This window comes from Microcaecilia unicolor, chromosome 8 (genome assembly GCF_901765095.1).
Source record: "Microcaecilia unicolor chromosome 8, aMicUni1.1, whole genome shotgun sequence".
Lineage (NCBI taxonomy): Eukaryota > Metazoa > Chordata > Amphibia > Gymnophiona > Siphonopidae > Microcaecilia > Microcaecilia unicolor.
The window spans coordinates 235,163,394-235,190,650 of NC_044038.1; the positions used below are offsets into that span (position 1 = coordinate 235,163,394).

At 44.6% G+C, this 27,257-nt stretch overlaps 1 protein-coding gene across 1 annotated transcript; it reads left to right on the forward strand.

Annotated features, from left to right (window-relative positions):
- On the forward strand, nt 1–27,034 carry SRSF6 (serine and arginine rich splicing factor 6). The gene is made up of 6 exons (XM_030211193.1): nt 1–291; nt 2,613–2,773; nt 5,032–5,144; nt 22,297–22,499; nt 22,735–22,794; nt 25,933–27,034. The coding sequence occupies exons 1-6, from the start codon at nt 185–187 to the stop codon at nt 26,243–26,245; spliced, it is 957 nt and encodes a 318-aa protein (XP_030067053.1). The 5' UTR covers nt 1–184; the 3' UTR covers nt 26,246–27,034.
- The last annotated feature ends 223 nt before the right edge of the window (nt 27,035–27,257 follow it).

Below are 27,257 nucleotides of genomic sequence, written 5' to 3' on the forward strand. Positions count from 1 at the left end.
TGGCTGTGGCCTTTAAAGACCGCCGTGGGCATTCGTGTTCCCCCCCTCCTCCCGTCCCTCGTCGTCGTGGAAGGAGAAAGAGGAGGAGTCAGTGAATCATTGTGCGACTCGACCAAAGCCCAGACGGCCACCAAATAATTCCCCAGGCAGCAGGAAGGCATTAGAGAAAGTCACAGCTCCGAAGATGCCGCGCGTTTACATCGGGAGGCTGAGCTACCACGTCCGAGAGAAGGACATCCAGCGCTTCTTCGGCGGCTACGGCAAACTCCTCGAGGTGGACCTGAAGAACGGGTGGGTTTGTGACCGTTGGGGGAGGGCTGAGGCTTGTGTTTCGCGCGCGCGCTGAAACCGTGGCCTTCCGGAGCGTGAAGGCCGCGCGTGGCCTGTTGCGCGCGAGAGCGGGCGCGAGCCTCTCCGACTACCCTGCGCAATCCCCCACCCCAGGTAGAGCACTAGCAAGGCCCACGGGGCCTCAAATCGTCAGTGCTCAGACTGTTAAAGTAACGGATGTCGATCTCTTCTCTCCTTTGCTCGAGTGAAAACGTGCAGGGGTTGCTGGTACTTTTTCCCGCAAGGCAGGCGCTTGTTTTAACTGGGGAGGGAGGCGGCGGGGGGTGGTGGGAGAAGGGGAGAGAGAGAGAGCGCGCAAGATGGCCGCTGGTGCTCGGCCTGTACTAGCCACGTGGGACCCGAGTGCGCCGCCTTATGGGATCCGCGTCTTAGTTTGTGTGGGGGGTGGGGAGGAGGAGTACGTAGCCCTGTAACTTTTCTAGACCCACAGCAAAGTAAACAGGCAGCACTAGGGGTTGGATCCACGTTTTACCCGAACCCCCGATCCGGAGTGGTTTGCGTTATATCATCTAAAGTGCAAGGTCGAAGAGCCAGCTCTGTGCTACGGGTGCTTGAGCATCTCCAATATCGAGCAAACTCGTTGTCCATGGAGGTATCGCTTCCATTGGGTTACGCACCCCCCCCACGCAAAAAAAAATTGTAAACTTTAATAAGATTTGGTTTCTGTAGTAAAAGGTGATTTTGTGTAAAGGTCCGCGGTTCAGTGTAGCAAGGACTTTCAAGCAGTAACGCGCTTTATGTATATAGCTCGTTTTAGAAACTATCCACATAAGGTCAGAAGACTTTGGGATTTTTGTCTCTAAAACTGCATGGGTTTTAAAAAAATTGCACATATGCACTAGTTTGTGCTTAATTTGCATGTTCTCGTGTCTGGTCACCCTTAAATTAGGTGTAGTAAAGGAGATCGTGGTAAGTGTTATCTCTTTTTTCCACAGTTAGTGTATGGGGCATAATGCAGGTTTCTGCAGTTATTGCACAACAAAATTTAGCTCTGAAGAATGATTGAGTGGGTATTATATCAAACCTAGAGAAAAAAAAAAACAAATATTGGGCATCTATGTAAATATAAATCAAAGTATTGGATTTTAGGGAGAGTAGTGTTAAAATTGACTAATTTGCTTTGTCAGGGTCATCTTCAGATCTGTCACACATTAAGTTCCACTATTATTAACCTGACAGTTCTTCCCATGAATTCAAAAGAGGCAGAGTAATAAATGCAACAAAACACTCGTGCTGACTGAGCAAAGGGAAGTAACATAATGTAGGTTAATGTTTTTGTAGGAGAGCTCACAATTTAAACTAAAAATGGTACAACAGATTTTCACTTCCACTAAGTACATTCATATGTGCAGTTTTACAACCTAGCTCTGGTTTACAGATCCAACAGCTCTTTGATGTAGAGAAATCTATATATGAATGTACTTAGTGGAAATCTGAGAGAGAACATAAATTGAGTTGAGAAGTGGAAGAGCTAAAGGTGGTATGCCAGAATGTGTCCCATTCATTATCAGGTCCTCCTCCCAACTTATGCTCATTCTTGTTAATTTATTGGGTTTTAAAGATTCGAACAATTTACAGAAATGAGAAGCTGAGCAATCTAGAGTATTAAACTGTTTGCAATAAGATTTGGATCAGGTGATACTTTCAGATATGAGAGAAACCAGATTTTTTTTATTGCTGATGTGTTTTTGTAACTGTTTTATAAAATTAAGTAAACATTTTTACTATGTCTGCAAAAGTCTTCCAAGAAAGTGAATTAAGGGCACCTGTATACCATATACCAGCTGGCTGCCAGAGGGGCCAAGACATTTTCCTTATCAATAAATGGGGGTTGTGCAAACGTAAGAGGTGAGTTAGAGCTCTGTTGCACATTTTAGTCCCAAGACAAGTCACTGCTTGATCATGTTTAGAGGATGCACAGCCTGTTTAAGGCTTCCTTACTGCACTTCTAAGGGGATGGGTATGACAGATGCATAACTGGTGTGAGGCAAACATTAGGATTGTGAACATTGTCAGCCATGATGCGGGCTGAAGGTGGCAACATTTGGGCACTTTGTATTTTCCTTATCCCCAGAGAGCCTACAATCTAAACTTGACAAGCATGTCACACTTTCCACAGTTAAAAGACCCATCACTAGACTTGAACTCTGTTTTCCTGCTCTTGTCACATCAGTACTTGCTCCAGGTTTGACAGTTTTTTGCTCAAAGGGGGAATATCTAGTTTAACTTTAGTGAATCATTTCTGACCTTTTTACTTTAAGGTATGGGTTTGTTGAATTTGAGGACTCCAGAGATGCAGATGATGCAGTTTATGAGCTCAATGGGAAGGAACTCTGTGGAGAGCGAGTGATAGTGGAACATGCAAGGGGTCCTCGCAGAGACCGTGATACCTATAGTAGTAGTAGTAGCTACAGTAGTCGCAGTAAGTATGGCTTTTTGGTGTAACTTTATGTAAAGTGTATAGAGTTGATGAGATGTGAAAGGATGAGTACTATTAAAGGCTCATGCCTAGTTTTTACTGTGCATTAAGAAATACCATGGCACTCATCAACCTGAATCACTTGAATTGTTCCCTTTTTATCATTTAAAGGTTCATTTGTTCAGGAGAAAATAACTTGGCAGTTTGCATACAGAAGATACCACTATTCTGGTTTTAGAGTGGATGGCTTTGAAATTTTAATTTGCCATGTGTACTCTTGTAACAAAACATGTATAACTGCAACTTTCAGAGAAGAAAATGGAAGTACATAGCTTTCATTTTTCCTTTTTATATTTGTTTTCTGAAATACATAAATGGTGGTTAGTAAACAGCTACCATTGTACAATATTCTTGAACACTTGTGTTCTGTAATTGCTAACATCACCAAACTGCAACAGTAGTTTGGGAGGATATTGGTGGGGGGATGCTTTTATCTGATGTCATAAAGCTCGAATGTAGTCTGAACTGTTCAATTACTTGATGTAAGCTGAATAACATATAAAGTACCTGAACAGTGTACGTTGCACAATACTGAGCATGTGCCCTTGTTTTGCAAGTTAATTTGTGCTTTCAGTGTTTCATAATCCCAAATATAGTGCTGTAGATCAATTAAGTATGCTGTTGAACTTCATAAACTGAGATGCATTTCTCTTGCCTGAAGCAACAGCTTATCTTTGTGCAGTTTCTCCAGGGGAATTACTTCAACAGACTGTACAAGGTTAATGCCAGCAGTGTCTTCCCCAAAATACCACAGCACCCATTACTTGTAAAGCACTAGCACATTTTGGGCTTTCCGTCTCCAGGCTGTGAATGTCAGCTTGTAGTTGAGTAGTCGGCTGTATAATAATGTTGAATAAAAGTTGATCAGTCACCAGGCTTTAGCTTGATTCAAAGGAGAAGTAATAGTTTCACTACAGATTTTTTTTTTTTGACCTCTGAAAACAAATATGCGGTGTTGCATATTTGATCCTTCACTTTCCTGAATAAGAGCTGTGGTTTCCTCTTATACGAACACCCCATAGAATGAAAGGACTGGTGGGGGGAGGGGCATTTAAGATGTATTTTTGAGGCTTTGGAAGAAATTCTGGAATAACCATCGTTGGGAATTGGAGAGAACCTTTTATTTCTGACCATAGTTGTGCTTTACACCCTGAACATAGCAGACCCATCTTCTGTTTTGAAGAGTTAAAACTGAAGTTGCTTTCAGAAGAGTTGAAAATCCAGACTGACTGTTCCATGCTTTGACATGTTAAAAATCTGACTGGTGTTCGTATAAACACAATGTGGCCTTTGCTATGATTGATACTAGTGGAGAGGAGCACACTCGCTATAGTGAGCTTTCATCAAATGAAAGCTTGCATATTTACACGTGATTATTGGTGCCTCTGCCCTGTATAAATCATAAATTTACATTGAGTTGATAAAAACTTAGTTCTGTAGTTACTTTGACTCGTTTATAATTTATTATAAATCTTTATATGGAATGAGGTTTGGATTGCTAGGGATGGGAAGAAGGGATTGATACTGTTCATGTCTAAATTTAAATGTGTAAATGTTTTGACATATTTTTAATGTTGCATGTTGAATTCCAAATTTTTAACAAGTCCTTGATGTTTCAATTTGAAAGTGACCAGTGGGGCTGAGGCTGAGTCCACTGAGACTAAGATGACTGCCTTTCCTGATTGGCCTTGGCTTTTCCATACACTGTGACCCTTGCCCTATGACCTTTTGGCTGACCTTACCGGAAGCCATGATGACAGCAGCCTTTTGCCATTAGACGCAGGGTGATGGTGAGGATTCCAAGGGTTAGACAAAACTGGTTAATCTGAACTAGGTGACTGTTACCTTGCGTGGTGTTGTGGCCACCAAAAACCTCCTACTGTGATGTAAGTACTTAGAGTAACTAGTAACTTTTGTAAAATATAGACATGCATGTAATTTTAAGTTTTATATTTTACAATATCATATAAAATAACTTAGCAAGGTAAACGAGAGCAGTCACTTCTAATGTTGTAGGAGCAGCATCTCTTTCGGTAAATTTCTTTTGCTCCCTAATATATTTTAGGCAACGTCACAGTATATTGGAGGTTCATTAAATTCTACTCATAATGACAGTTTTTAAAGATACATATTTTTAATGTTTAAGTGCATTTGTATTGACAGGGTAAATCTAAAGTTTATTTTCTTTGTATGCTATAAAGGTGGCTATAGAAGTCAGAGGTCCGGAAGAGACAAATATGGACCACCTGTTAGAACAGAATACAGGTTGATTGTCGAAAACCTCTCCAGCCGTTGTAGTTGGCAAGACCTGAAGGTATGTATATAAGGGAATTTCTGAGACTTGGAAAATTCTATAAAGCAGGGAACTAGGCAGCAGGCTATATTCTTCCATGACACCAGGAAGAAAAATGCATCCTATTGATACTAACTTTGCTACAAAGAGCCTTGAGCCTGCTTGGTGCTGGTTGTCATTTTTGTGTAGCACTTGAGCATGCTGCTGACACTTCTGGCAATGGGCCAGATAACTGGTTAGGTAGGGGTGGCAACTTGATAAGTTACTGTCTGCCTGACACATGTGCCCTACCGTATCTCTTCATTGCCTTAGGTAATGAGCATCCTGACCCCTTATCTAAAATAAGGGTGATGGTCAAAATTTGGAGACCCCTGTTCTAAAGACAGTGTGCTGTGGTTACAGGTGTGTTTAGCACTAGAACAAAAAAGCAGTATTTGCTATAAAAAGTGTTAGAATGGATGTTTTCTGTAGTTACAGGAATAGCTCTGAACAAGGACTTAACAGTATACATTAGGTTGTTTCAGTGTTCACACTTGAACTAGCAAAAGTCTCGATAACCGGAGATCTGAATGAGTTCTGAGCTCTTCTCAAGGGGACTTTTTAAAAGGTCTTCATTTAATAGCTGTGCATGCACTGTAGACTAGTGCTGTGCTGAATACCAACGAGTGATGTTCTGGTGCATATTGGAGGTTTATTCAAGCAGTTCTGCAGATTAAGAATCCCTTTTAGCTACACTTCTGTGAACTTACAGCAAGTATACTTCTTGCCCATGGCAGACCAGACAAGTGGATTATGTACCCCTGTCTGAAAAAGGAGCCAGAGATAAAATAGATCTCAGTTGACATCGCACCCTCTCAACTGACATCACACTCCTTTTGTCGAAGGTTGCCTTCGGCTACTTAGTATTTCTCTGGCCAATACCCCATGGAGCACAGACTCCCGTCTGGGGAGTGCAACAGGTAGAAATCCTTTGGGGTGCCCCCCCCCCCCCTTTGAAACAGACTAGAGGGCTAGGATTGGCAAAGGGTGCTCCAGAGTCTAGGGGTGCTAAGCCTGGTAGGGCTGAGTCCCTCCTTCCTGATAAGCACTGTAACCACAACCCTCACAACAAATCTTCCCCTACTCTTGGTAGGGGGCCAGATGTAGAGTTCCTGAGTGGCAGCCTTAGATTTTGAGAAGGAAGGGAACCTTCAGTGTAGCCTGCCTCCTGGTCTGCTGTGGTGGACTTGGTTAGGGGACTGAAGTGATAACTCCCTCTGTTTCAAGTATGTCTGGGGGGAGGGGGCAGGAGATGGCATGCTGCATGTTAGGTCCCAACAGTGTGATTTGGTGCATTTGGCTTGGCCTGGGAGGAGGCAAGCATGGCAGCTTCCAGAGTGCCTGTATTAAAATAATAAAACAAATCTGGGTGACTTGCTTTGGCAGCACCTTATAGTGAAGTCATCCATGACATCTGTGCTGGAGCTTTCTCCTTCCTGTGCTCACCAAGGTCCTCCCCCCCCCCCCCCCCCCCCAATCAGTCCCACAGCATACAGATGACTTAGTGTTCTGAATGTGAAAGGGTTACAGGGTGGGAAGTAAGACTGCATTTCCTTGCTGTGTATGGAAAACCCCCATTGCAGGTAAGCAACTCTACTTTTTCTGCAGGGAACATGCAGGCATGCCTGTGAGTTCCTAGCTGTGTTGCATACAAAGTGTTGTCCAATAGTGACTGGGTGGAGGAAAGTCGCACGAAACACAGCTTATGAGAAAACAGTGTCTCCGCAGGAGGCAATGTTCAAACAATTGTTTGGTAAATGTGTGGACAGTGGACCAGGTGGTGGCTCTGTATGTCCAGGATGGGTGTAGTGAAGGAGGGCCTCAGAGGCAGCAGTTGCACTGAGAATGTGATATACACCCCCTGGAAATGAGTTGCACTCAAAACCAAGCAAGTCTGAAACCCAGATGGAAAGGTTTGTTTGTAGACTGGGGGGCCTGGGTGCTTGACAGAGCCAAGAATATTGGTGGCCGTAAGGTAAAATTAGAGGTCCCTTCTGTAGTCCAATGTGGAGGCTCTGCTCCGGAAGGCACTTGATGGATTGATTTGAGTTGGAAGTTGGAGACAAACATGGAGGGAATGTTAAGATTAATGCATTGGAGAACACTTTTGCAAGAATTGAAAGTAGGGAGGGAAAATAACCAAAGCCTTCTGCTCACTGACATGCCTTGATGTAATGCGTTGGGTGAGAATGAGGTCCCAGACAGGGTGGGGTGTCCATTGCAGTGGATGAGGTTTCAGAGTCCTCTGTGAAAACCGTGAGCAGGAGCACAGATCCAATGCTGCAAAACTGCCCAACAGGCAATGTGTCCATGTGAAGTAGTTTGACTTTGATGGCATGGAGAATGCAACTTTATGCCTTCTGTGGTTCTGTAAGGTTAGCTGGTTGCTGAGATGGAATTGGATTAATCTAAAGTGATTTGGGGATAAACTGAGCCTGGTCCTGGACAGTTGCACGGGGGAGTGTATAGCAGTCCTGGTGACCAGGAGATGGTGAAGGCACAGACAGCTGTATCAGGTGTGTTTGGAGAAAGCAAAATGAGTGCACTTTGTATTCTCCCTGGTGACATAGGTCCATGATGGGATGTCCCCAGCAGCTGAAGAGCATGAAGGTGACAAACCAAGTTGAGGGACCAGTCATCACTGAGCTTTAATGCTGCGGTCATGAGAACTTTAGCCACCTTGTTCATGTAGAACATAGCCACATGGTGGTTGGTGCAGTTGTGTGCTTTCCTGGGGCAGAAAGCCTAAAGCTCTTTTCCTGACTGGAGCACTGACCTGAGGTGCAGAAGATGGGAGGGGAGTCCTAGCGGTCCTGTGAGGTTCAGCAAGGGCTGGAACAAGCAACCAGTGTTGAGGTTGTCTGGGTAACGCCATCATATAAAGGAGGTAAGTCAATTCTCATGGTGGCAGAGAATCAGGATGTAGCTAAGGAGGCCACCTGGCTGTGCAACATCTTCAAGCTCTGTCAGCAATGCATGTAACAGTCCAGCTTTGTATCTGCTGTTTTTATAATCTTGGATCTTGAAGATCCTCATACTTGGGACAGGTGCAAGTGAAATATTCAGATTTGCATAGTTTTGTATTGGACTTTTTTTGGCTTTGGTTTAGTCCACATATGCTTTCATACAGGAATACTAATGAGCTGTGACTTCAGTGCCATTTATAGTAGAGCTTAAGCTCATTTGTTGCCATTTGCTGGCTGACGGCCATACCCCATTAATTCTGGACTGGATTAGTTGGACATGAGGAAAGAGCTGGTAGGACCTAGTTTCTCCATTTGGAACGCGAGTTTAGACCTGAGGGCTTACACGGTGGCATCTCGGATCTTTTTCTGTTGTCTTAAGATGCAGCGATTTTAAGGCTTCTATTCCAGACAAACCAAAGGGATTATTACCTCAGGCTACGCCAAGAGTTAGCAAGTCAGAGGGGCCAATTAAGAGCATGAGCTCTTTCAGTGGATACTGATAGAGAAGGGGTGCAACAGATGCAAGGGAACTGTCCAAAGTGCCACAGTGAGGTGTGGAGGTTTGATGCCTTAAGTGTAGTTGAAAGCTCTTATTGGGTCTGGATAGAGGTTGGGTGTATATTGTCTGGACTGATTTGGCAAAGACGGGAAATAGAACATACCTGTAAAAATCCTTTCCTTGAATCCTGCCAGACCAGTCAGAACACACACCTGGAAGCTATGGCAGTTGAGGGTTCTCATTCTGACAAATTCAGAAAGCTCAAAAAAGCCACAAAATCATATGCAACTTTACTAGCTGCTGCAAGAAACATGTTGAAATGTCTGGATCAAAATACTAGAAAGCATCTTCTGTAGAATGAAAAGTGCTAAGGTTTATAGTATGAAATTCAAAGTAATGAAAACGTTCCTGTCTACTGTCTCCTCTATCATGCATGGGATAAAGGCTACATATAAGAACATAATAGCCCTACTGCATCAGACCAGTGGTCCATCTAGCCTAGTATATTGCTTCCAATAGTGGCCAGCCCATGTCGCAAGTACCAGGCAGAAACCCAATTAGCAGCATTGCATGTTACTAATTCTGGGGCAAGCAATATCTTCCCCTATGAGCAAACTAGGTAGACCTACTAGTCTTACTTTGTGTAAGATACAATCCTAATGCATTAACCTGCTGCCCACCTTTTATTGAACATTTTCTACTGCCTCAGTTTGCTTCTCTGGCTTGCTGGAATTTTAACACTTCATTGTGCTCACTTAGGATAACCAGTGCTATATATCTGACAATAGCTCTCAAAAGGATTGTAGTGAAAACCTGAGTGAACTAAACTTTTAAAAATATTGATTATGGCTGCATGAATACTGCTGCCTTGTCTTAAAAAAAAAAATCTGCATGGTGTGTGTATCCTATAAGCACCTCCAGTGTTCTGAAGCTGACTCCGTGGCACTTAAAACCTTGAGCCATTTGTGCTCTCCATCTGATGAATTGACATCGGTACTTCCTGGTATGTCAACAGCGGACCAACCACAAGAAAGCAACACGACCCAAACAGCATGCCTGAACATCAATGACACACAACCGCCTTGAAGAACAGTGCTGGTAAAGCACAGAAAACAACCTCGCTGACGCACTCGAAAAAAGCCCCCCCCTCCCCCGGGTGCTCTCTCGCCCCTCCCGAGATGCCACTGGACCACGTCCCCCGGCAACAGCCACCCTCATCCGACTTAGGACACCCGCCCTCTACTCTCAAACTTCGGAACTCCCTCCTGAATCGGCGTTAAATTCATCCATATTCTCCGCCCTCCCGTCATGACATGCCTCTGGACGTACAGGACCCACCCCCTCCCCCGCGCTCAAGGGTCAGCGTCCCTCCAAAACACCCTACCTCACGCTTGCAGGCACCATCCTTCCATCGTCTGTGTTAACGGTGAATGGCAGCAGCAGTCCAAAGCGTCCTGAGTCTACACGTAACGAAGATGAATCCCCATTCTCCCCCCCCCCCCCCAAAAAAAAAAAACATGCAGACACACCTCCAAAACCCCTGCAAAAACAATTCCTATACCTTCAAGCCCAAAGCTATCAAAGCAGTATGCATTCAGGTATAATGGGTATTTTTCTGTCCCTTGGTTCATTTTCTTGGTTTATACCTGAGGCAGTGGAGGGTTAATATTTGAAAGGTATTAATCCGCAAACGAACCTTTTCTGGAGGGCGGTAGAACGAGAGGACATGATATGAGTGAAGGGGGGGCAGACTCAAGAAAAATGTCAGGAAATATTTTTTCACGGAGAGAGTGGTGGATACTTGGAATGCCCTCCTGTGGGAGGTGGTGGAGATGAAAACGGTAGTGGAATTCAAGCATGCGTGGGATAAACATAAAGGAATCCTATGCAGAAGGAATGGATCCTCAGAAGCGGGGCTGGTGTTTGGGTGGTGGGGCTAGTTCTGGGCAAGACTTCGGTCTGTGTCCTGAAAATGGCAGATACAAATCAAGGTAAGGTATACACAAGAAGTAGTACATACGAGTTTATCTTGTTGGGCAGACTAGATGGACCGTGCAGGTCTTTGTCTGCCGTCATCTGTTACTATATGTTACTATGTTAAGTGATTTGCCCAAGGTTACAGGCTAACAGCTTAAGGTGTGACATGCCTATATCATTACATAGTTGGCTGCTTTGGGCTATAGTGCCAGTGGTTATAGAATTGCTCCAAGATGCTATGCCAGGTAGTTAAGATACCAGAAGGCATAACCAATCAATGTCACCACTTGTGCTATCCCAGTGGCACATGGCAGTACTATATTCTCACTGAGGGCTTGGGTTTGGTTGTCTTCCAGTTCCTTGGCTGACTTGAGTATCCGGTGGAGACGCTATTCACAACCTTGGTGTGAAGGAATGAGTCCATTCACTGCAAAAAGTGGCCTGAGTTGGGGTGAACTCTATTGTATGGCCCACAGCTGAGTTGAAAGAAAATGATTGGGGGGGGGGGGGATCTCCATTACCTGAGTGGCTTATGCTGGTTCCTAGCCGTTTTGTCTAACCAGAACCCCAAGAAGTAGGGAGACATGGGTATGCTGCAGCCTCCTTCACATCCAAAAAATCCAACTCTAGGAAAGTGACTTCGAAGGCTTAACCCATGACACTGAAAGCTGATCATGGTTATACTTCTAACCTAACCAGAGACCTGGTTGAGCAAGTGTATACCAAAGTTGGACTCTGTACGAGGAGAACATGGAGTGCTGCTGTTCTGTTTGTGGAATATCTGGAAAGCTGTGCTACCAGTCAATATGTCTCCCCCCCCCCCCCCCCCCCCCAAAAAAAAAAAAATAACTGCCTTGTGTACAGGGCCATACAACGAAGACATATGAGATGACTATCCAAGAGTGCCCTATAGTAGTAGCATAATGTGCTGGCAGCAGGAACTTTCAAGACCTATGGCTAATACTGGCCTACTGCTGAAAACTTTGCCTATAAATGAAATAATGGTAAGCAATCTTGTGGGGGGGCTTAATTTAACTATACCCTTCAGAAACATTTTAAGGGATTTATGATATGAGCATTCATTTGTTTTGTTCTCATTGGTTATGAAAAGTTCAGAATGTGTAAAATTAAATATATTTTGTTACATTCCTATGTGTTGTATCTTTACTAGACTTGTAAGTCTGTAAGTACCTTATCAGTGGGGATGGTCAGTTAAGTCTACAGTGCTGCATGTGAGGCCTGATCTGAAAGCTAGCAAATCTAGATAATCTGCTTCTGAAGTGATAAGGTCTTATAGCTTAAACATCATGAACTCGTGGGCAAATGCATTCCAACTAAAACTCAATACACCACAATATACATACAATCCCACAAGCATAAACACCCCAGGATACACCCTCCCAATCTCAGCCTAAAAATCCTCAGAGTTACAATCAACCGAAACCTATCACTAGTCCCAAGCGAAATCCATCATAAAATGTTCTTAATGTGGAAACCCAAAATGCGTTAAACCATTACTGTAATGGAATCTATGCGGGATGCAAAGATTAAATCATAAAATCTTCAGACTGCCCAAAATACAGCAGCCAGGCTTATATTTGGAAAAACGTTCCTTGTCATCAAGCAGATGCAGCCATTACGGATGGGTTGTGTCCATCAGCCAGCAGAGGGAGATAGAGAGCACACTTTTTTCAGTGCCTCATACCAGCTTGCTCCACTGCCTCTCTTCAGTATTCTGTCTCCCCTAGCAGAGTGGCTGCAGCTTCTTCGAGCTCAATCTAAAATCTGCCTTGAGGTTGCTGTTGTGCTTTTGCCAGTTGTTAGCAGGGGTGTTGGAGGCTATAGCAGCTTCACTTTAAAGGCACATAGGTTCGCCCTTTCCCTGCCTTACCCATACCTCTGTGGATGTGGACACATTGCTTAGCTTTCCCTGTCCTTCCCCACCAACAGTGGATGCAGGCGCACATAGGTTCACCCTTTCCCTGCCTTTCCCACTCACCTGAGCCTCCGGAGTTCCTCTGCTTTCCTCACAGCGTAAAAAAAAAAAAAAAACACAGGTTTTTTCCTTGCCTTTTTCTGTGGGACCGGAGCTGTGATACTCAGTCCAGTGAGGTAAGTGTTTTCTGACTCCGGGGTGGGCCCGCGATCTTATTTTGAATTTTACCGCCGTTTTCGGCGATGGCTGTGGAGACAGTAAAGCGCTGTTCCAAGTGTGGCAAGCGCAGATCACCAGCGGGGCTCTAAATCGTGCTGTACAGACGTTAGAGCTGGCAGCGGGCGCCATTTTGAATTTACCACATGGCGCGACCTCCGCTGAGACGGAGAGTCCTGAGCCCGGGGGGAGGCCTCGGCAGAGATCCGGGTGCCCAGGGTGAGTTTTTCTCCCCTGATTTTGTCTTATTAATGCATAAAGCATATGTGCTTTAAAGAGCTCTCCCACAAAGCCCGGCATGGGCCTCTTCTAATGCCCCCCGGTGGATTCTAGCCTGGGTATGCCCTCTGAGGTGTTATTCCCTGATAATTGGCAGAATATGAAGCGCAGAAGGGCTCATTCCCCTTCAGAGAGTGCTGCACCTCCATTCCCCCCCCTCCTCCCCCCCCCCCCCCCCCCCCCCCCCCCCCCGTGGTCGGGCTGCGAGGATTCGGAGGAATCTGGCAGGCCTTCATGGTCTGAGGAGCCAGAGTCTGGTGCAGAAGTGATTCAGGATCTGGACGATCCCTCCGCAGTGAGGATTTTCCACCGTGATGAGCTGCCAGCGCTTATTTCTTATGCCCTGCAGGCTCTCTATTGAGGACCCTGCCAGTGGCACAGCCTCCTCTGTGAATCCTAGGATGGCTAGTACCAAAAAGCCTGCTCGAGCCTTTCCTTTGCATGACTCTATCCAAGAGCTTATTTCGGCTCAATGGGCTGACCCCGAGGGACCTTTGAAAGTTTCCAGGGCTATGGGGCAATTATACCCTCTGAGTGAGGAGCGTATGGCTCGCTTTGCGTTCTGCTGGGTTCACTTCTCGTGCCCGTTTTCAGCAGAGGAACTCCTTTCCCTCGGACAAACGTTCCACAGCCACTGGCGACCCTCTCAATGATGGTGCGCCGGCTCTCTCCTCGAGTCCTGCCATCGGAGGACGTCTTTCCCTCTTCGCCGAGGAGTGGGCCAACATTTCCTCAGATCAGTGAGTCTTGGACCTGATCAGAGACAGTTACAGAATAGAATTTGACGCCCCTGTAAGACGTGTTTGTGGAGTCCCGATGCGGTTCTGCCGCCAAACGGGCGGCGGTAGAGGAGACTTTACAAGGTCTGATTCAGATAGGGGCCGTGTCCCCGGTACTTCCCGCCGAACACGGCTGCGGCCGCTACTCCATCTACTTTGTGGTGCTGCGAAAAGGAGGGTCTTTTCACCCTATTCTGGACTTAAAAGAATTAAACAAGTCCCTGAGTGCGGCATTTTCACATGGAAACCTTGCGCTCCGTCATTGCGGCGGTACAGCCAGGAGAGTTTCTCGCATCTCTGGACCTGAAAGAAGCTTACTTGCACATTCTAATTTGGCCCCCGCACCAGAAGTTTGAGGTTTGCGGTGATGGGAAAGCATTTCCAGTTCCGGGCCTTGCCTTTTGGCCTCGCCACAGCTCCCCGCACCTTTTCGAAGGTTATGGTGGTAGTAGCTGCCTTTCTAAGGCGAGAGGGTATTCGGGTTCACCCGTACCTGGACTGGCTCATTCTATTTTTTTTTTTTTGTTTTATTTTAATTATACAGAATAATGATCATTGCTACCTATATAAATGCTAATTCAACATTTGGCTTCATATTAACATAACTAAACTTCCCCTATGGAGTCTACCCCTCCCCCTTCCCTTTCCCCTCCATGTGACTGGCTCATTCGAGCAAACTCTGCTGCAGAGAGTTAGCATGCAACAGCCAGAGTGGTCTCAGTACTTCGGTCTCTGGGCTGGGTCGTCAATTTGGGCAAAAGTCACCTGACCCCCTCGCAGTCTCTAGAATATTTGGGGGCCAGGTTTGACACAGCCTCGGGGTATGTGTACCTACCCGAGCAAAGGCGGTGCAAGCTTCAGAATCAGGTCCATCTGCTCCTGAGGGTGCTCCGCCTGCGAGCTTGGGACATTGTCCAGCTGCTTGGATCGATGACGGCCACCATGGAACTGGTGCCCTGGGCGAGAGCGCACCTGAGACCTCTACAGTATGCTCTACTCCAAAGATGGTGTCCAGTATCTCAGGATTACCAATGCAGACTCTCTTGGCTCCCTGCGGCCCAACTCAGCATGGAGTGGTGGCTCTGACAGCATGCTGCGGCGAGGAATGCCGCTGGCGCTCCCCGATTGGTGCCTAGTGGTGACAGATGCCAGTCTGAAAGGCTGGGGCGCACATTGCAAGGGGAAGCATGCCCAGGGTCTACGGACACCCGAGGAGTCGGAGTGGTCCATCAGCCGCCTAGAGTTGAAAGCAGTGTTTCAGGCGCTTCTGGCCTTTCAAGTGACCCTGGAAGGATTGGATCTCAGTGATGTCGGACAACACGACAGCAGTGGCCTACATAAATCGACAAGGCGGCACTCAGTGCAGAGCTCTAGCCGCGCAGGTCGAACAAATTTGCCACTGTGCCGAGCTGCATCTACAGTTTGTCTGCAGCTCACATTGCAGGTCAGAGCAACGTGCAAGCCGATTATCTAAGCAGGCATCAGATCGATCCAGCGGAGTGGGAACTTGCAGACGAAGTGTTCCTGCAGATATGTGCCAAGTGGGGTAAGCCCGTGATGGATCTAATGGCAACAAGCTCCAATGCCAAAGTCCCGTGCTTCTTCAGAAGGCGGAGAGATCCTCGTGCGGCGGGGTTGGATGCCTTGGCTCAACCCTGGCTTCCGGGCCTACTGTATGTGTTCCCTCCGTGGCCCTTGATAGGGCTCCTGCGGATTCGGCTGCATCCAGGAGAAGTGGTTCTCGTCGCCCTGGAGGCCTTGGTATGCGGACCTCCAACAGATGCTTGTAGAGGATCCCCTTCAGTTACCTCTGGTTCCCAACCTGTTGTCACAGGGTCCGGTGACCATGGAGGACGCCGGCCGATTTGGTCTTATGGCCTGGCGATTGAGAGGGCGCAATTGAGGCAGAGGCTATTCCAATAAAGTAATTACCGCTCTCCTGCAAGCCCGCAAGCATTCCACTTCCAGAGAGATCACACCCCTGCGGGCTCCTGTCTCGCCGATTCTGGACTTTTTGCAGGATGGTGTACAAAAAGGCTTGGCCTATAATTCCCTGCAGGTGCAAGTGGCAGCGTTGGCCTCACTGTGTGGCAAGGTTGAAGGCGTGTCTTTAGCTGCTCATCCGGATGTGGCACGGTTTAGAGGGGTGCTTCGGCTCCATCCTCCCGTGCGTGCACCTTGTCCAGCTTGGAACCTGGGGCTAGTGCTGAAGGCCCTTCAGGGTGCTCCCTTTGAACCGCTTTGGCGTGCTTCAGAGAAAGATTTGATACTGAAGGCCGTCTTGTTAGTGGCCATTACTTCGGCGAGACGGCTGTCAGAGCTCCAGGTGCTGTCCTGTAGAGACCCTTTTCTGCAGTTTTCAGAGTCTAGGGTCACGGTTCGGACCGTGTCTTCCTTCCTTGCCTAAGGTGGTTTCAGCGTTTCACCTAAACCAACCTATTTTCTTGCCCTCCTTTGTCGAGGAGGAGTTTCCAGAATGTTTTGGGCAATTGCACCTGTTGGACGTGCGCAGGACTCTGCTGCAGTATCTGCGAGTTACTAACTCTTTCAGGACCTCTGATCATCTGTTTTGCTATCAGGTCCTCGCAGAGGGTCTCCAGTGTCTAAAGCCACTATTGCCCGCTGGCTTAAAGAATCTATCTTTTCAACTTATTTGCTTGCCGGCCGGCCTCCGCCTGATGCCTTTAAGGCGCATTCCACTAGAGGAATTTCCTCTTGGGCTGAAATTGGAGCACTCTCCAAGAGATTTGTAGTGTAGCAACATGGGCTTCTAAGCTCTCTTTTGCCCGACATTACAGGCTGGATGTGGCTGCCAGGAGGGACGCACATTTTGGAGCGCAAGTGCTGGCGCGTGGTGTGGCTTGTTCCCACCCTATCTAGGGATTGCTTTGATACATCCCATCTGTAATGGCTGCATCTGCTTGATGACAAGGAAGGGAAAATTAGGTTCTTACCATGATGATTTTCTTTCCTTTAGTCATAGCAGATGCAGCCATGATCCCTCCCTGTCTGATGCTATCTGCTGTAAATCTATTTCAGGTTCTGTTCGTCGTTCCTGGAGACTCCGTCCTTGGGAGAAAGTCGGAAAACAGTCTTCAGGATTCTTGTTCAATTAAAGGAGGATGACTTAATTCCCTCCAGTTTCATGTTTTGGAGGATGAGTTTATTCCCTCCGGGAGGATGTTTCATTCTCTCCATTCTGAGTTAATGCCCTTTGTTGTGGGGCCATTATTCGCTGTGAGGAAAGCTCATGTTATTCCCATTGCGGTTTGCCATACTGCTTTGGAAGCTTCAAATACTGGAGAGGCAGTGGAGCAAGCTGGTATGAGGCACTGAAAGTGTGCTCTCTATCTCCCTCTGCTGGTTGATGGACACAACCCATCTGTAATGGCTGCATCTGCTATGCCTAAAGAAAAGAAAATTCACGGTAAGAACCTAATTTTCCCTTTTGACAGTGCCAAATCACTCTGAGAAGCTTCATTGGCTACCAATAAAAACGTATCACTTTCAAAATCTGCATGACTGTTCATAAAATTATTTACGGCGAAGCACTGGGTTACAAGACAGACCTCATAGACCTTCCAACCAGGAACACCACACAATCTGCACGATCATACCTAAACCTCCATTACCCAAGCAACAAGGGACTCTAATACAAATCCACCTATGCATCCAGTGTTTCCTATTTAAACGTACAACTGTGGAACGCACTGCCAAAAGCAGTAAAAACTACGCTCGACCACCTACATTTCCGGAAAGCACTAAAGGCAGAACTGTTCAAAAGAGCATACCCCACCGACCCAACATAAAATAACTGGGCACTTATGACACAATGGAACCAAAGACTGTATTGGACATTACCTGACCCTTCCTGCCTTCTCCCTCTCTAGCTCCCCCAACTGTACCTACTACAAAACCGCCTTGAATTAATCCACACCATATATTCAGTCCGGAATCGGCTAACGCCGTTAACGGTAATATGTAAGCCACAGCCTGCAAAAAATGGGAAAATGTGGGATACAAATGTAACAAATAGCCATTCACGCTGAAACTTGCACCTATAAGACCTTCCTGCAGATATGCAGGAGAAGCTTAATGTGCCATATAGCAGGCATAATCTGTGGATTTAGAGTGAAAGGGCTACAGTAGTTAGGTCTCACTTTCTTCTTCAAAGTTGACCTTGGTACTCCTAAGAGATCAGAGTGAAGTTGAGAAGAAATGGTCTTGGGTAACAAGGGCATTCTTGCAGAAGACCAGCTAGGATTGAACTCTGCCACAGGTCCTTTAGAAATTTAAGAGTAAGCAGCAAATGTACATAAGCTTACAATCTGGTCAAGACACATGCACTACAAAAGATTAGGGAGTTTGATTTATTCTGGGAATGATTAGATACATGTATGATGGGCAAATAAGAGTTTAGGATTTAAAAATTGGCATAGGTTTGAGAGAGGGGCACCTGCTATGCTGTATATTTTGAGCTGTTGCTCTAGTGACGTGGCTTGCTGACCTTTTTCTGTAGATCCAAAATGAGTTACTAAATTGAGTCCTTTCTGTGTAGGTTCTGTAAACAGATTGTGGGTTTTTCCCTGTGAGGGATGAACAGAATTTTTTCTACACCAAACTTTTCAACTTCGGGCACAAATGAATGGGCTCCTTTTGAGGTTTTCTTAGTTCGGGGCCCCCTGGTCCTTCTAGGAAAATTCTGCGTAGGTCTGCCATGTTCCAGAACCGAATACGCTAAATGAAGTAGCCAACCAAAATTATAGCCTGTATAGCCTTGTTGGACATAATCACCTTCAGCTGAGTCTGGAATTCATGTAAAATTAACCACCAGCATAAGAGAAAAACCTATTTAGCTTTTAGTTGTCAGTTTATGCAGGATTGAAGCTTGTATCATGGTATGTTCTAATTCAAATCTCAGTACAACCAAGGAGGAGGAACAAACCTCACGAAGCCGTGAGCAACAAACAATCCTTTATTGTATCACTTGTATCAGCCAACTAATCAGCCACTTTTTCAGCATTTTTCAAGATAAAGGATAACAAAGGATTTCACAGCTAGATCCTTGCATTTAATCTTAAAGTTCCTCATAACATCCAAGATTGGTCAAGACGACACGGCCGTGTCGGGTCATTTTTTAAACATCTTCAATAAAGGATTCTTTATCCTCGGTTTTCCTCACTGGTGGTTCTTTGTTTCTAATTCAGCCCCCTCAATTCTTCATGAGCTCACGTTCTTGATTTGAGACTGTTCTAATGTGCCTTTGGTCAAAGTAGGTGGTAGAGCTCCAGCCTCCAGTGAATTATCTACCTTCTGGGAGATGTGGGTAGAGCAGAGTAGTACCCTAAATTCATTTGCCTTATCAATTCTATTAGTAAAGTTTCCTGTAGGTGACTTGCTCATAACAGTGAAGTAGTTCTCAATGGTTCTGCAGAAAAAAAAAAAAATTTCTCTTGCCCATAGAGTTCTATATCTTACTCTGATAAACAACTGTGCAGTGCTAAAATATCCAGTTGTGTGGCAGTCAGTATGTTCGTTTTATTACCTGAGGGCCTATTAGGTTTTGAAAAGCTACTTAGTGGACTTGCAACTTTTTACCAAGTGGATGTGGTCTCCCATCAGGATAGTAGGTTTAAACCCAGCCTTGTCCCAAGTTTTCACTGACCATAAACAGGACAGATAAAATATCTTAAAACAAAAAAAATAAAATTTGGATACAGTGAAGCTACTGGGAATGCAAGTCTCATGCATATTCATTAATGTCCTAAAACTCAGTGTTTGAACACCCCCAGTATTGGACAAAATCTTACTGTACACTGCCTTGAGTGAATTCCTTCAAAAAGGCAGTAAATCCAAATAAGACTGTGGCCATGCAGGTAATTTTCATTGAGTTTAGCACCCTCAACTTTGAAAAGTTGTCTCCTATGCTTATATGCAATAATATCTGTGTACTAAGTGACTTTATACTTATATACATTAAAAACACAAGATGGCGCCCATCCCACTTAAATCCTCTATCCTTGTAACCTAAATCAGGCATCATAAACCTAAAAACACAAACCATATTGTGCACCAGTCTTGCATCTTAAAAACACTTACAAAAATTCCTTAATACTTTCAGAACCTAACATTTTTGCACTTTAAGCAGCTGGCAATTTGTTCCAAATTGGCAGTACTACAGAGAAGGTTGCTGCCCTGATTTTGATTTTACTTAATCTTCTGGGATATCAACAGGACCTAACTGGAGTGTGTGCAGTCATTAAATTTTACAGCCCCTCAGCCAAAAGGAACCTACATTTTTTAAAATGCCAGCCTTGAAACTCTACTGCACCACCATTAACCAATATATCTTCTGGCTGTATCTCACCTGATGGGCATAGAGAATAGAATTGGTTAATGTTTTACTCTTGTAAAAAAAAAAAAAAAATTACAACTTAACATCCAGCTTAACCAGACCACACAGTGTGTGAGTGACTCCGCTCACAGGGCAAATCCCTCCTCTCTGTATCCTTCTCCACCACTGCCGATTCCAGGCTCCACCCTTTCTGCCTCGCCTCTCCCTATGCTTGGAATAAACTTCTTGAGCCCATACGCCAAGCCCCCTCCCTGCCCATCTTCAAATCCTTGCTCAAAGCCCACCTCTTCAATGTCGCCTTCGGCACCTAACCATTATACCTCTATTCAGGAAATCTAGACTGCCCCAATTTGACTGACTGCACATTTTGTCCATTAGATTGTAAGCTCCTTTGAGCAGGGACTGTCCTTATTTGTTAAACTGCAGCGCTGCGTAATCCTAGTAGCGCTTTAGAAGTGTTAAGTAGATGTAGTAGTATATCCCTCAACTAGCAGATTGAGGGACAGTTTCCAGTGAGCATCCATATAAACTCAAGTAGAGCCTGGAGCTAGCCCTATTTCTGTACGTGCAGCTGATGGTGCAGGTTGGATTGCTGTACCCGGCTTTTTTTGTTTTTTTTTTTTGTTTTTTTTGAAGCCTGACTTCCAAAGACTAGAGGTGGGGATGGGGAAATGGAAAACCTACAGGAATGAGGACAAAAAGACATTTCTACTGTGGGGATGGATCAACGTTTAATGGGAACAGGGACCTGATTGACACCAATGCCTCAGCTTAAATAAAACAAAAGAGGCGCTCATCTTGAAAACTGGTGCATGTTAGCAATTTTGGCAATGAGGGAGATCAGTGATACAAATACTGGTCAATTTTTTTCAGCATTTTAGCAGCGTATAATCGCCACTGTGTAGGTCATTTTCAATTTCATGCACTCATGAACTCCAGCCACCAAAAGCTGAAGTTTGATCTGAATGATGTCCCCAGTGAGGTAAGCAAGCTTATTACATTGTACAAGGAGGTGGTTTACACTTGCTAAGCATGTGGAGAAACTGTGCAATTGCCATTGAACTACATATATCAAGCAGTTTGACCAAATTATATGTAATTGACTCCGTGGTGGCAGAAGTTAGTGTGGGAACTATTTGACAGGGCTTTAAAAAAAAAAAAAACTTCACATACTAAGCCTTTACTGCATCTTGTGGTCCCAACAATGTCGAAATGGCATTTGAGTTGCACATGGCTTGTCGGAGCTTGGTAGCATCCTTGAATCATCTTGAAATCACTTAGATCGCTATTTTACAGTTAGACATGCTTGGCTGTGACATTGCTGGATCCAAAACCTTTTGAGCATTTGTGGCTGTCAAACATATTTTCACTGCATCTACTCTTTTACCCTAGGCAGTGGCCTAATTTGCCTGAATAAGTAGGTCCTGTTTGGGTGACATGAACCTAACCTTTCAGGGGCAATAATTGCTTGCCTGTAAGTTTCTCCAGAAACATTTTATTAGTTGCTCCTGTCTGTGACTTGCCTCCTCCCCCTATGGTGTTCATCTGCCTTATGCTTAATTGGTAAGTGAGTAGCTATAGATGAGTCCCATAAATGTACAGAAATTGCATCTAACTTTTCAAGAAAGTTCTAGAAACTTTCACCTGTCCTGTTAACTTGTGTGTGACCCATTTTGATGGGGCTTCTGTTATGCATTAGATTAAATCTTTGTTCAGATGTCAGGAAGAGCACAGATCTTCAATTTGTGTTTTTTAATCCTAAACAATTTGGTTTGTTAGATTTCAAAATAGCCTTGACCCCCTTCTGTACAACCAAGAGCAACAATTACATCTGTAATTTAAGAAAATTCCTGGAGCTCCCTTTTAGCCTACTATTTCTTTATAGGAAGTTATTCTCTGCTTTTCCACAGATATAGTGATATGCCTCCAACTAATTGTGGACTAAAGATTAATATGAAAAGTAATATATTTTTTCTCCTTTTCTTTGAATTTGATCTATTTGAGAATATGGAAATTTGAACAGAATTACTCTTCTGTATCAAGATGTGCTCTTGAATTTATTTGTAAATCTTTCAGAATAAAATAGCACATCTTACGTGTGATTAACAGCCTTCATTTTTTTCTTAGGATTTCATGAGGCAAGCTGGTGAAGTGACCTATGCAGATGCTCACAAGGAACGAACAAATGAAGGAGTCATTGAGTTCAGATCGTACTCTGACATGAAACGTGCCCTTGATAAACTAGATGGCACAGAGATAAATGGCAGAAAGATCAGGCTGGTTGAAGACAAACCACGTAACAGACGGTCTTACTCAGAAAGCAGATCAAGGTAACAGGCAGTATGTTTGCGTGCTACTGAAATTGTGCTTTAGGACTCCTTAAGTAGACTTATGTATGCAAGTTTCATTACCACTGTGAAAATTACTTTTAAAGGCTCAATCAGGTAAAGGTACTTTTGTCTCCAGCTTGCATACTAGTGTAATTGTACAGGTGCTTCTTAACATAAGGTCATCAAAGTGTGGGTAATACTTAATTCTTTATCGGCTAACTTATGTTTTACTCAGGTCCCGATCTAGAAGTAGGAGACGCAGCAGGAGTCGCAGCCGTAGCAGGTCTCGTTCAAGGTTAGTTTGTCTTGGTTATGCTAATAGGTTCTTTAATATGTTTCTAATCTACCTAGTATAGTCTAAGCCAGGGGTTCTCAACCCAGTCCTCAGGATGCACGTAGCCAGTCAGGCTTTCAAGATATCCCCAATGAATATGCATGATTACTTAACACGGGCTGTCTTTATCAGTCCTCATTGAACATTACCACTAATACATCTTGACCAAGACTTATTTACTCAAATGTTTTCTTCACATATCAATTATACTCGGAATAAAATTCACATTTACATTACACAAGATCATTGTATATGTTGAGAAGATAATTAGTATAACTGACCTGTCCTCTCGTTTTAAATGCAAATTATACCAGTCCTCTTATCTTTAGTTTGTCCTATGTTAACCTTTGAAGCTCTCTGAAGTTTCTCCTCAACAAATAGAATCAGTGGGTCATTTGACTTGGCTTTGGACTAAGTAGAAGTTTTTTCCTCACTATTGAGATTAATTATGCAGAACACTAGTTTCTCTTGCTGACATACACTTCGGCTTTTGCTGAAAAAAGTTACACTTGTATTGCTCAAATCTGTTAATTCTCAGTCGCAAATGGCTAGTCAGATCCCCTTTGCTTGAAAATCAGTCTCTTTAGACAACTTGAAATCATCCTGTGCTTTTAGATTAGAATTAACCCTCCTGGCTTATGAACTTTCAGTCTGAACACTGGCCGTGTTTCAAATTTTTAAGGGAGGGGGAGATAGCTGAGTCCCATTTAAGTTGGAGGTCAAGGACGAACCCAGGGTCAAAATGTTGGATCTCCTCTATGGATTACCCTCCCAAGGAGGCTGTGACTGTGCCCATGCACAGCATTCTTACGTGGGGGAATTTGCAGAGCAGGTCCCAGAACTCTACCAGCTGGTAGCCAAACTGGAGTATCGAAAGCACATGGCACAGGCAACAGGGAATTCACATCCATTTGCCCCAAGATACGGAACGTAATATTGAAAGCCTAAAACACACATGACTACATAACTTTTTTGAAAACACCTGAAAGCCCACTTGTTTTTTCTTGATCGAATCCACATGATCAACCTGAACACCAACTAACACACCACAGTCCCCGACCACTGATGGAAACCGTATAAGGAATGCATCTTTAAGCAGCAATGTAACATGTATAACAGTAAACTGTAAGCCACATTGAACCGACAACTTGATTGGAAAATGTGGAAGGAAAATTAAAATCTGTGGTGCTTTTTGATTTGGCATCCAGTGTTTCCACTGTAAAGTACTAGCATGTGCGGACTCGCCTGGTTCTGTATTTCAGACCTAGAACCAGTGATTGCAGACTTGGATGATTGTTAAAAGAGCACATAAGGAAGGTGTTAAGGAGTCAATGTGGAGAATTGTTAGGTGCTAAATACCCTCAATGGGGATCTGATTAGAAGTCTCAAGATTTCTCCCCCCCCCCCCCCCCCCCCAGAGTGACCAGACGCCACGTTCCCTTAAAGGGGGCAAGTATGTGGTTAGGACACGCAACTGACTATGCAAAAGAGAATTCATGTGCCAGGGGTGATAAAAAGGCTTCTTCATAAACCCTGTTTGTATAAACTACTTGTTCTAGGATCCAATCCCCAAGATGCCGAAGGCGATGAGCCTGGTTATATTTGTGGAGGTCTGGGAGCCCCAGACCTCCAGCAACCTAGCAAATATTTAAATTTAGGTAGTAAAAGAGGTCAGATCCTGTCACAACAACCTAATAAGGTATCAATTATAACATGTAAAGCCACTTAAACTGTACTGCAACATGATCTTAATTGGCACTTGGTTGACCTTCCCGTTGCAGGGGTTTTCAATCCAGGCTTCAGGCTCCACCCAGCTGGGTGTGCCTGAGGACTAGTTTGAAAACCTCTGCCCTGTTGACTGTTCTCAGCCAGCCTGATGGCTAGGGTTTCCTAAATGTGATAATTGATATCCTGCTTGTCCTCAGAGGAACACCTGCAGCAGGTATTCAGAGAACAGCAGGACACTACCACAGACCCTACCCTTCCACTTCAAGAAACTGAGGTTTAGATGCACTAATCGTTAAAGCCCTTCCCTTACCGATTTCTTAGCGAATCGGTAAGCAACGGGAATGCATCAAGGAAATAGCATGCAAATGAGCTGGTCGCTGCTAGCTCATTTGCATGGGATTTCCTTCCAAGCCAGTTGCCAGCTGAACATGCGCAGAGCAGCCAATCATTATGCTGTCTGCTCTGCGCATGCCAAGGGTGTCCTTTATGGATGTCCTTAACTGAAAGAAAAAAGTCGTCATAATTGGGAGGGAGATCAAAGGGTTACGAGGAGGCTCCCGATGCTGCTGGCAGCTATCGGCGGCTTCTGCTCCGGCCGCCTTGCTCCTTTCTGTCTGCCCTGGGGTGTTAGCAGCACGTCCGATGCCCCTCCTCCAGGTCTCAGCCAGTCACAAAACTGGGGGAAAAACGTCCCAAGTGCTTGTCAGGGACGTCCTTTTTTTTTTTTTTTTTAGTGAGGGACGTCCATGTTAGGCACTTTAGAAGGACGGCCCTGGCGAGCACTTGGATGTGGCTTGAGTAAAGGACGTCTCTGACGAGCACTCGGATTTTTTTTTTCCCTTTTGGGGGGGGGGGGGGGGGTTAAATTTATAGACCTGTTAGATTTTCCACGGTTAGGCAATCGGAAAACGGTAGTGCATCTCATTACAATATGATTTATACACATTATAATTGCTCATCTGCATTCCATTTTCGTTAGCTGCTACCGTGACAAGACAATGCCCTTTTGTGCATGTCCTGGTTTACTACTTGCATTGGCTAGAACCAGTTTAAAACCCACGTTAATGGCTAGTTTAGTTAATCTAGCCCTGAGAGAATACAGTTTCTAGGGGAAATCAACTGCTGGTCCCATGCGACAGGCAGATGGGAGGGCACATGCATATTCATATAGGGCTGCAAAAGGCTTCACCTGTGGTAACTTTGCCTGCTGTCCTTGGAGAGCACCTGCTACAGGTGAGTAACTTTGCTTTATTGCCATACGAATATTGAAACGGTATGTGTTCATGCCATTAATTCATTGAGCCAGTTGCACTCCTGTTATGGACAAGCTCGTATAGCATAAGGATTTCAACATTTTTATCTGAATCCTAGGTCCAGAAGCAAGGGGCATTCACGTTCAAGGTCTGAAACCAGGAAATCCAGATCGGAGAGCAAGTCCAAGCCTCAGTCAGGAGCAGGGTCTCCTTCCCGCAGTGCATCTGTCGAGAAGTCTCGCAGCCGGTCCAGATCCCTGACCCCTCAAGAAAACGGGAGAGGAGATGCTAGATCTAAATCCAGATCACGAAGCAAATCCCGTTCCAATTCACCTATGCTACCAATATTTGATCATTCCGAGTCTCCGGCCACAGGAGTTATATGTCGCTCTAGGTCCCGTTCACGATCTAGGTCCAGCTCCAGAGATTAAGGCCAGCAGTGCAGTCATCAGTAACTTTGCACACTCGAGAGAAACTTTCCATTCTTAACAGGCCACTAGTGCTAGTGTTAATGCATCATATGTGAAAGGGAAAAGCCCTGAAACAGTAGTGGCATTTTTCTGAAGCTGAAAACATGAGGTCATTAATGAGAGAAATAGACAGAAATGGGCTGGGGTAATTTTTTTTTTCTTTCATCATTTGTAAAACTTCCACTCAGTGGTGCTGGATTTACCATTTCAGCAGGAATAACTAGGTTGCTGGTGGGGTGATGAGCTTTTTATTTTCAGTTTAAAACTCTCCAGAATACAAGAGCTTTTCAACTATCTTGGGCATGTCTTTGAGGGGAGTTTGAGGTTTTTCTAGATTGTTTAGCATGAAAGTTGGTTCTGTAGAGTTTAACCCTATCAAATACATGACCCTTAGTGCTTGCTTAGTGTAATCGCATATCCACCTTCCTCTGAAACAGTGTAAATAGACTACATCTTAAAAGAGCATGTTAAAGGAATGGGTTTCTTGTGATACAACCCCCAAGCAAGTATTTGTAACTGATATCCATGCCAAAAGTAGAATCTCTTGTACTCTGGGTTTTTTATTATATAAACATGGTCTCATGTTCCTACTTGAGGTGTTCAAAAACTGCGATGTCCATTTCTGTTCCACATATGAATGAATGATGTGCTTTAGGTTTTGACAGGCAAAATTTTGATGGGATGTGTAATTTGCTGTTTGTAGGAGTAGGAGAAAGGGAGGAAAACAGAATAAATGGAAACTTTCACTCCTTTTTGTGTTGTGTGAGATTTTGCACCATTTGAATGTCAAATCTGGTTTGATTTCATGTGTAAAATCTTATTTTACCACCTCTTCTTTGTTTTTGTTTTTTTTCTGGAACAAAACTTCATTCTAAGAAGTCTGCTACTTCCCAGTTACTCTTTTCTCTTAGTGGGGAATGAATCTACCCATCAATCCCTGTATACCTAACTGAATTTTTGTAATATGAAATGG

Coding starts and splice junctions, on each gene's coding strand:
- SRSF6 (XM_030211193.1), top strand. CDS start 185: ATGCCGCGCGTTTACATCGGGAGGCTGAGCTACCACGTCCGAGAGAAG. Junction 292..2,612: donor GAGGTGGACCTGAAGAACGG/GTGGGTTTGTGA, acceptor TTTTACTTTAAG/GTATGGGTTTGTTGAATTTG. Junction 2,774..5,031: donor TAGTAGCTACAGTAGTCGCA/GTAAGTATGGCT, acceptor TATGCTATAAAG/GTGGCTATAGAAGTCAGAGG.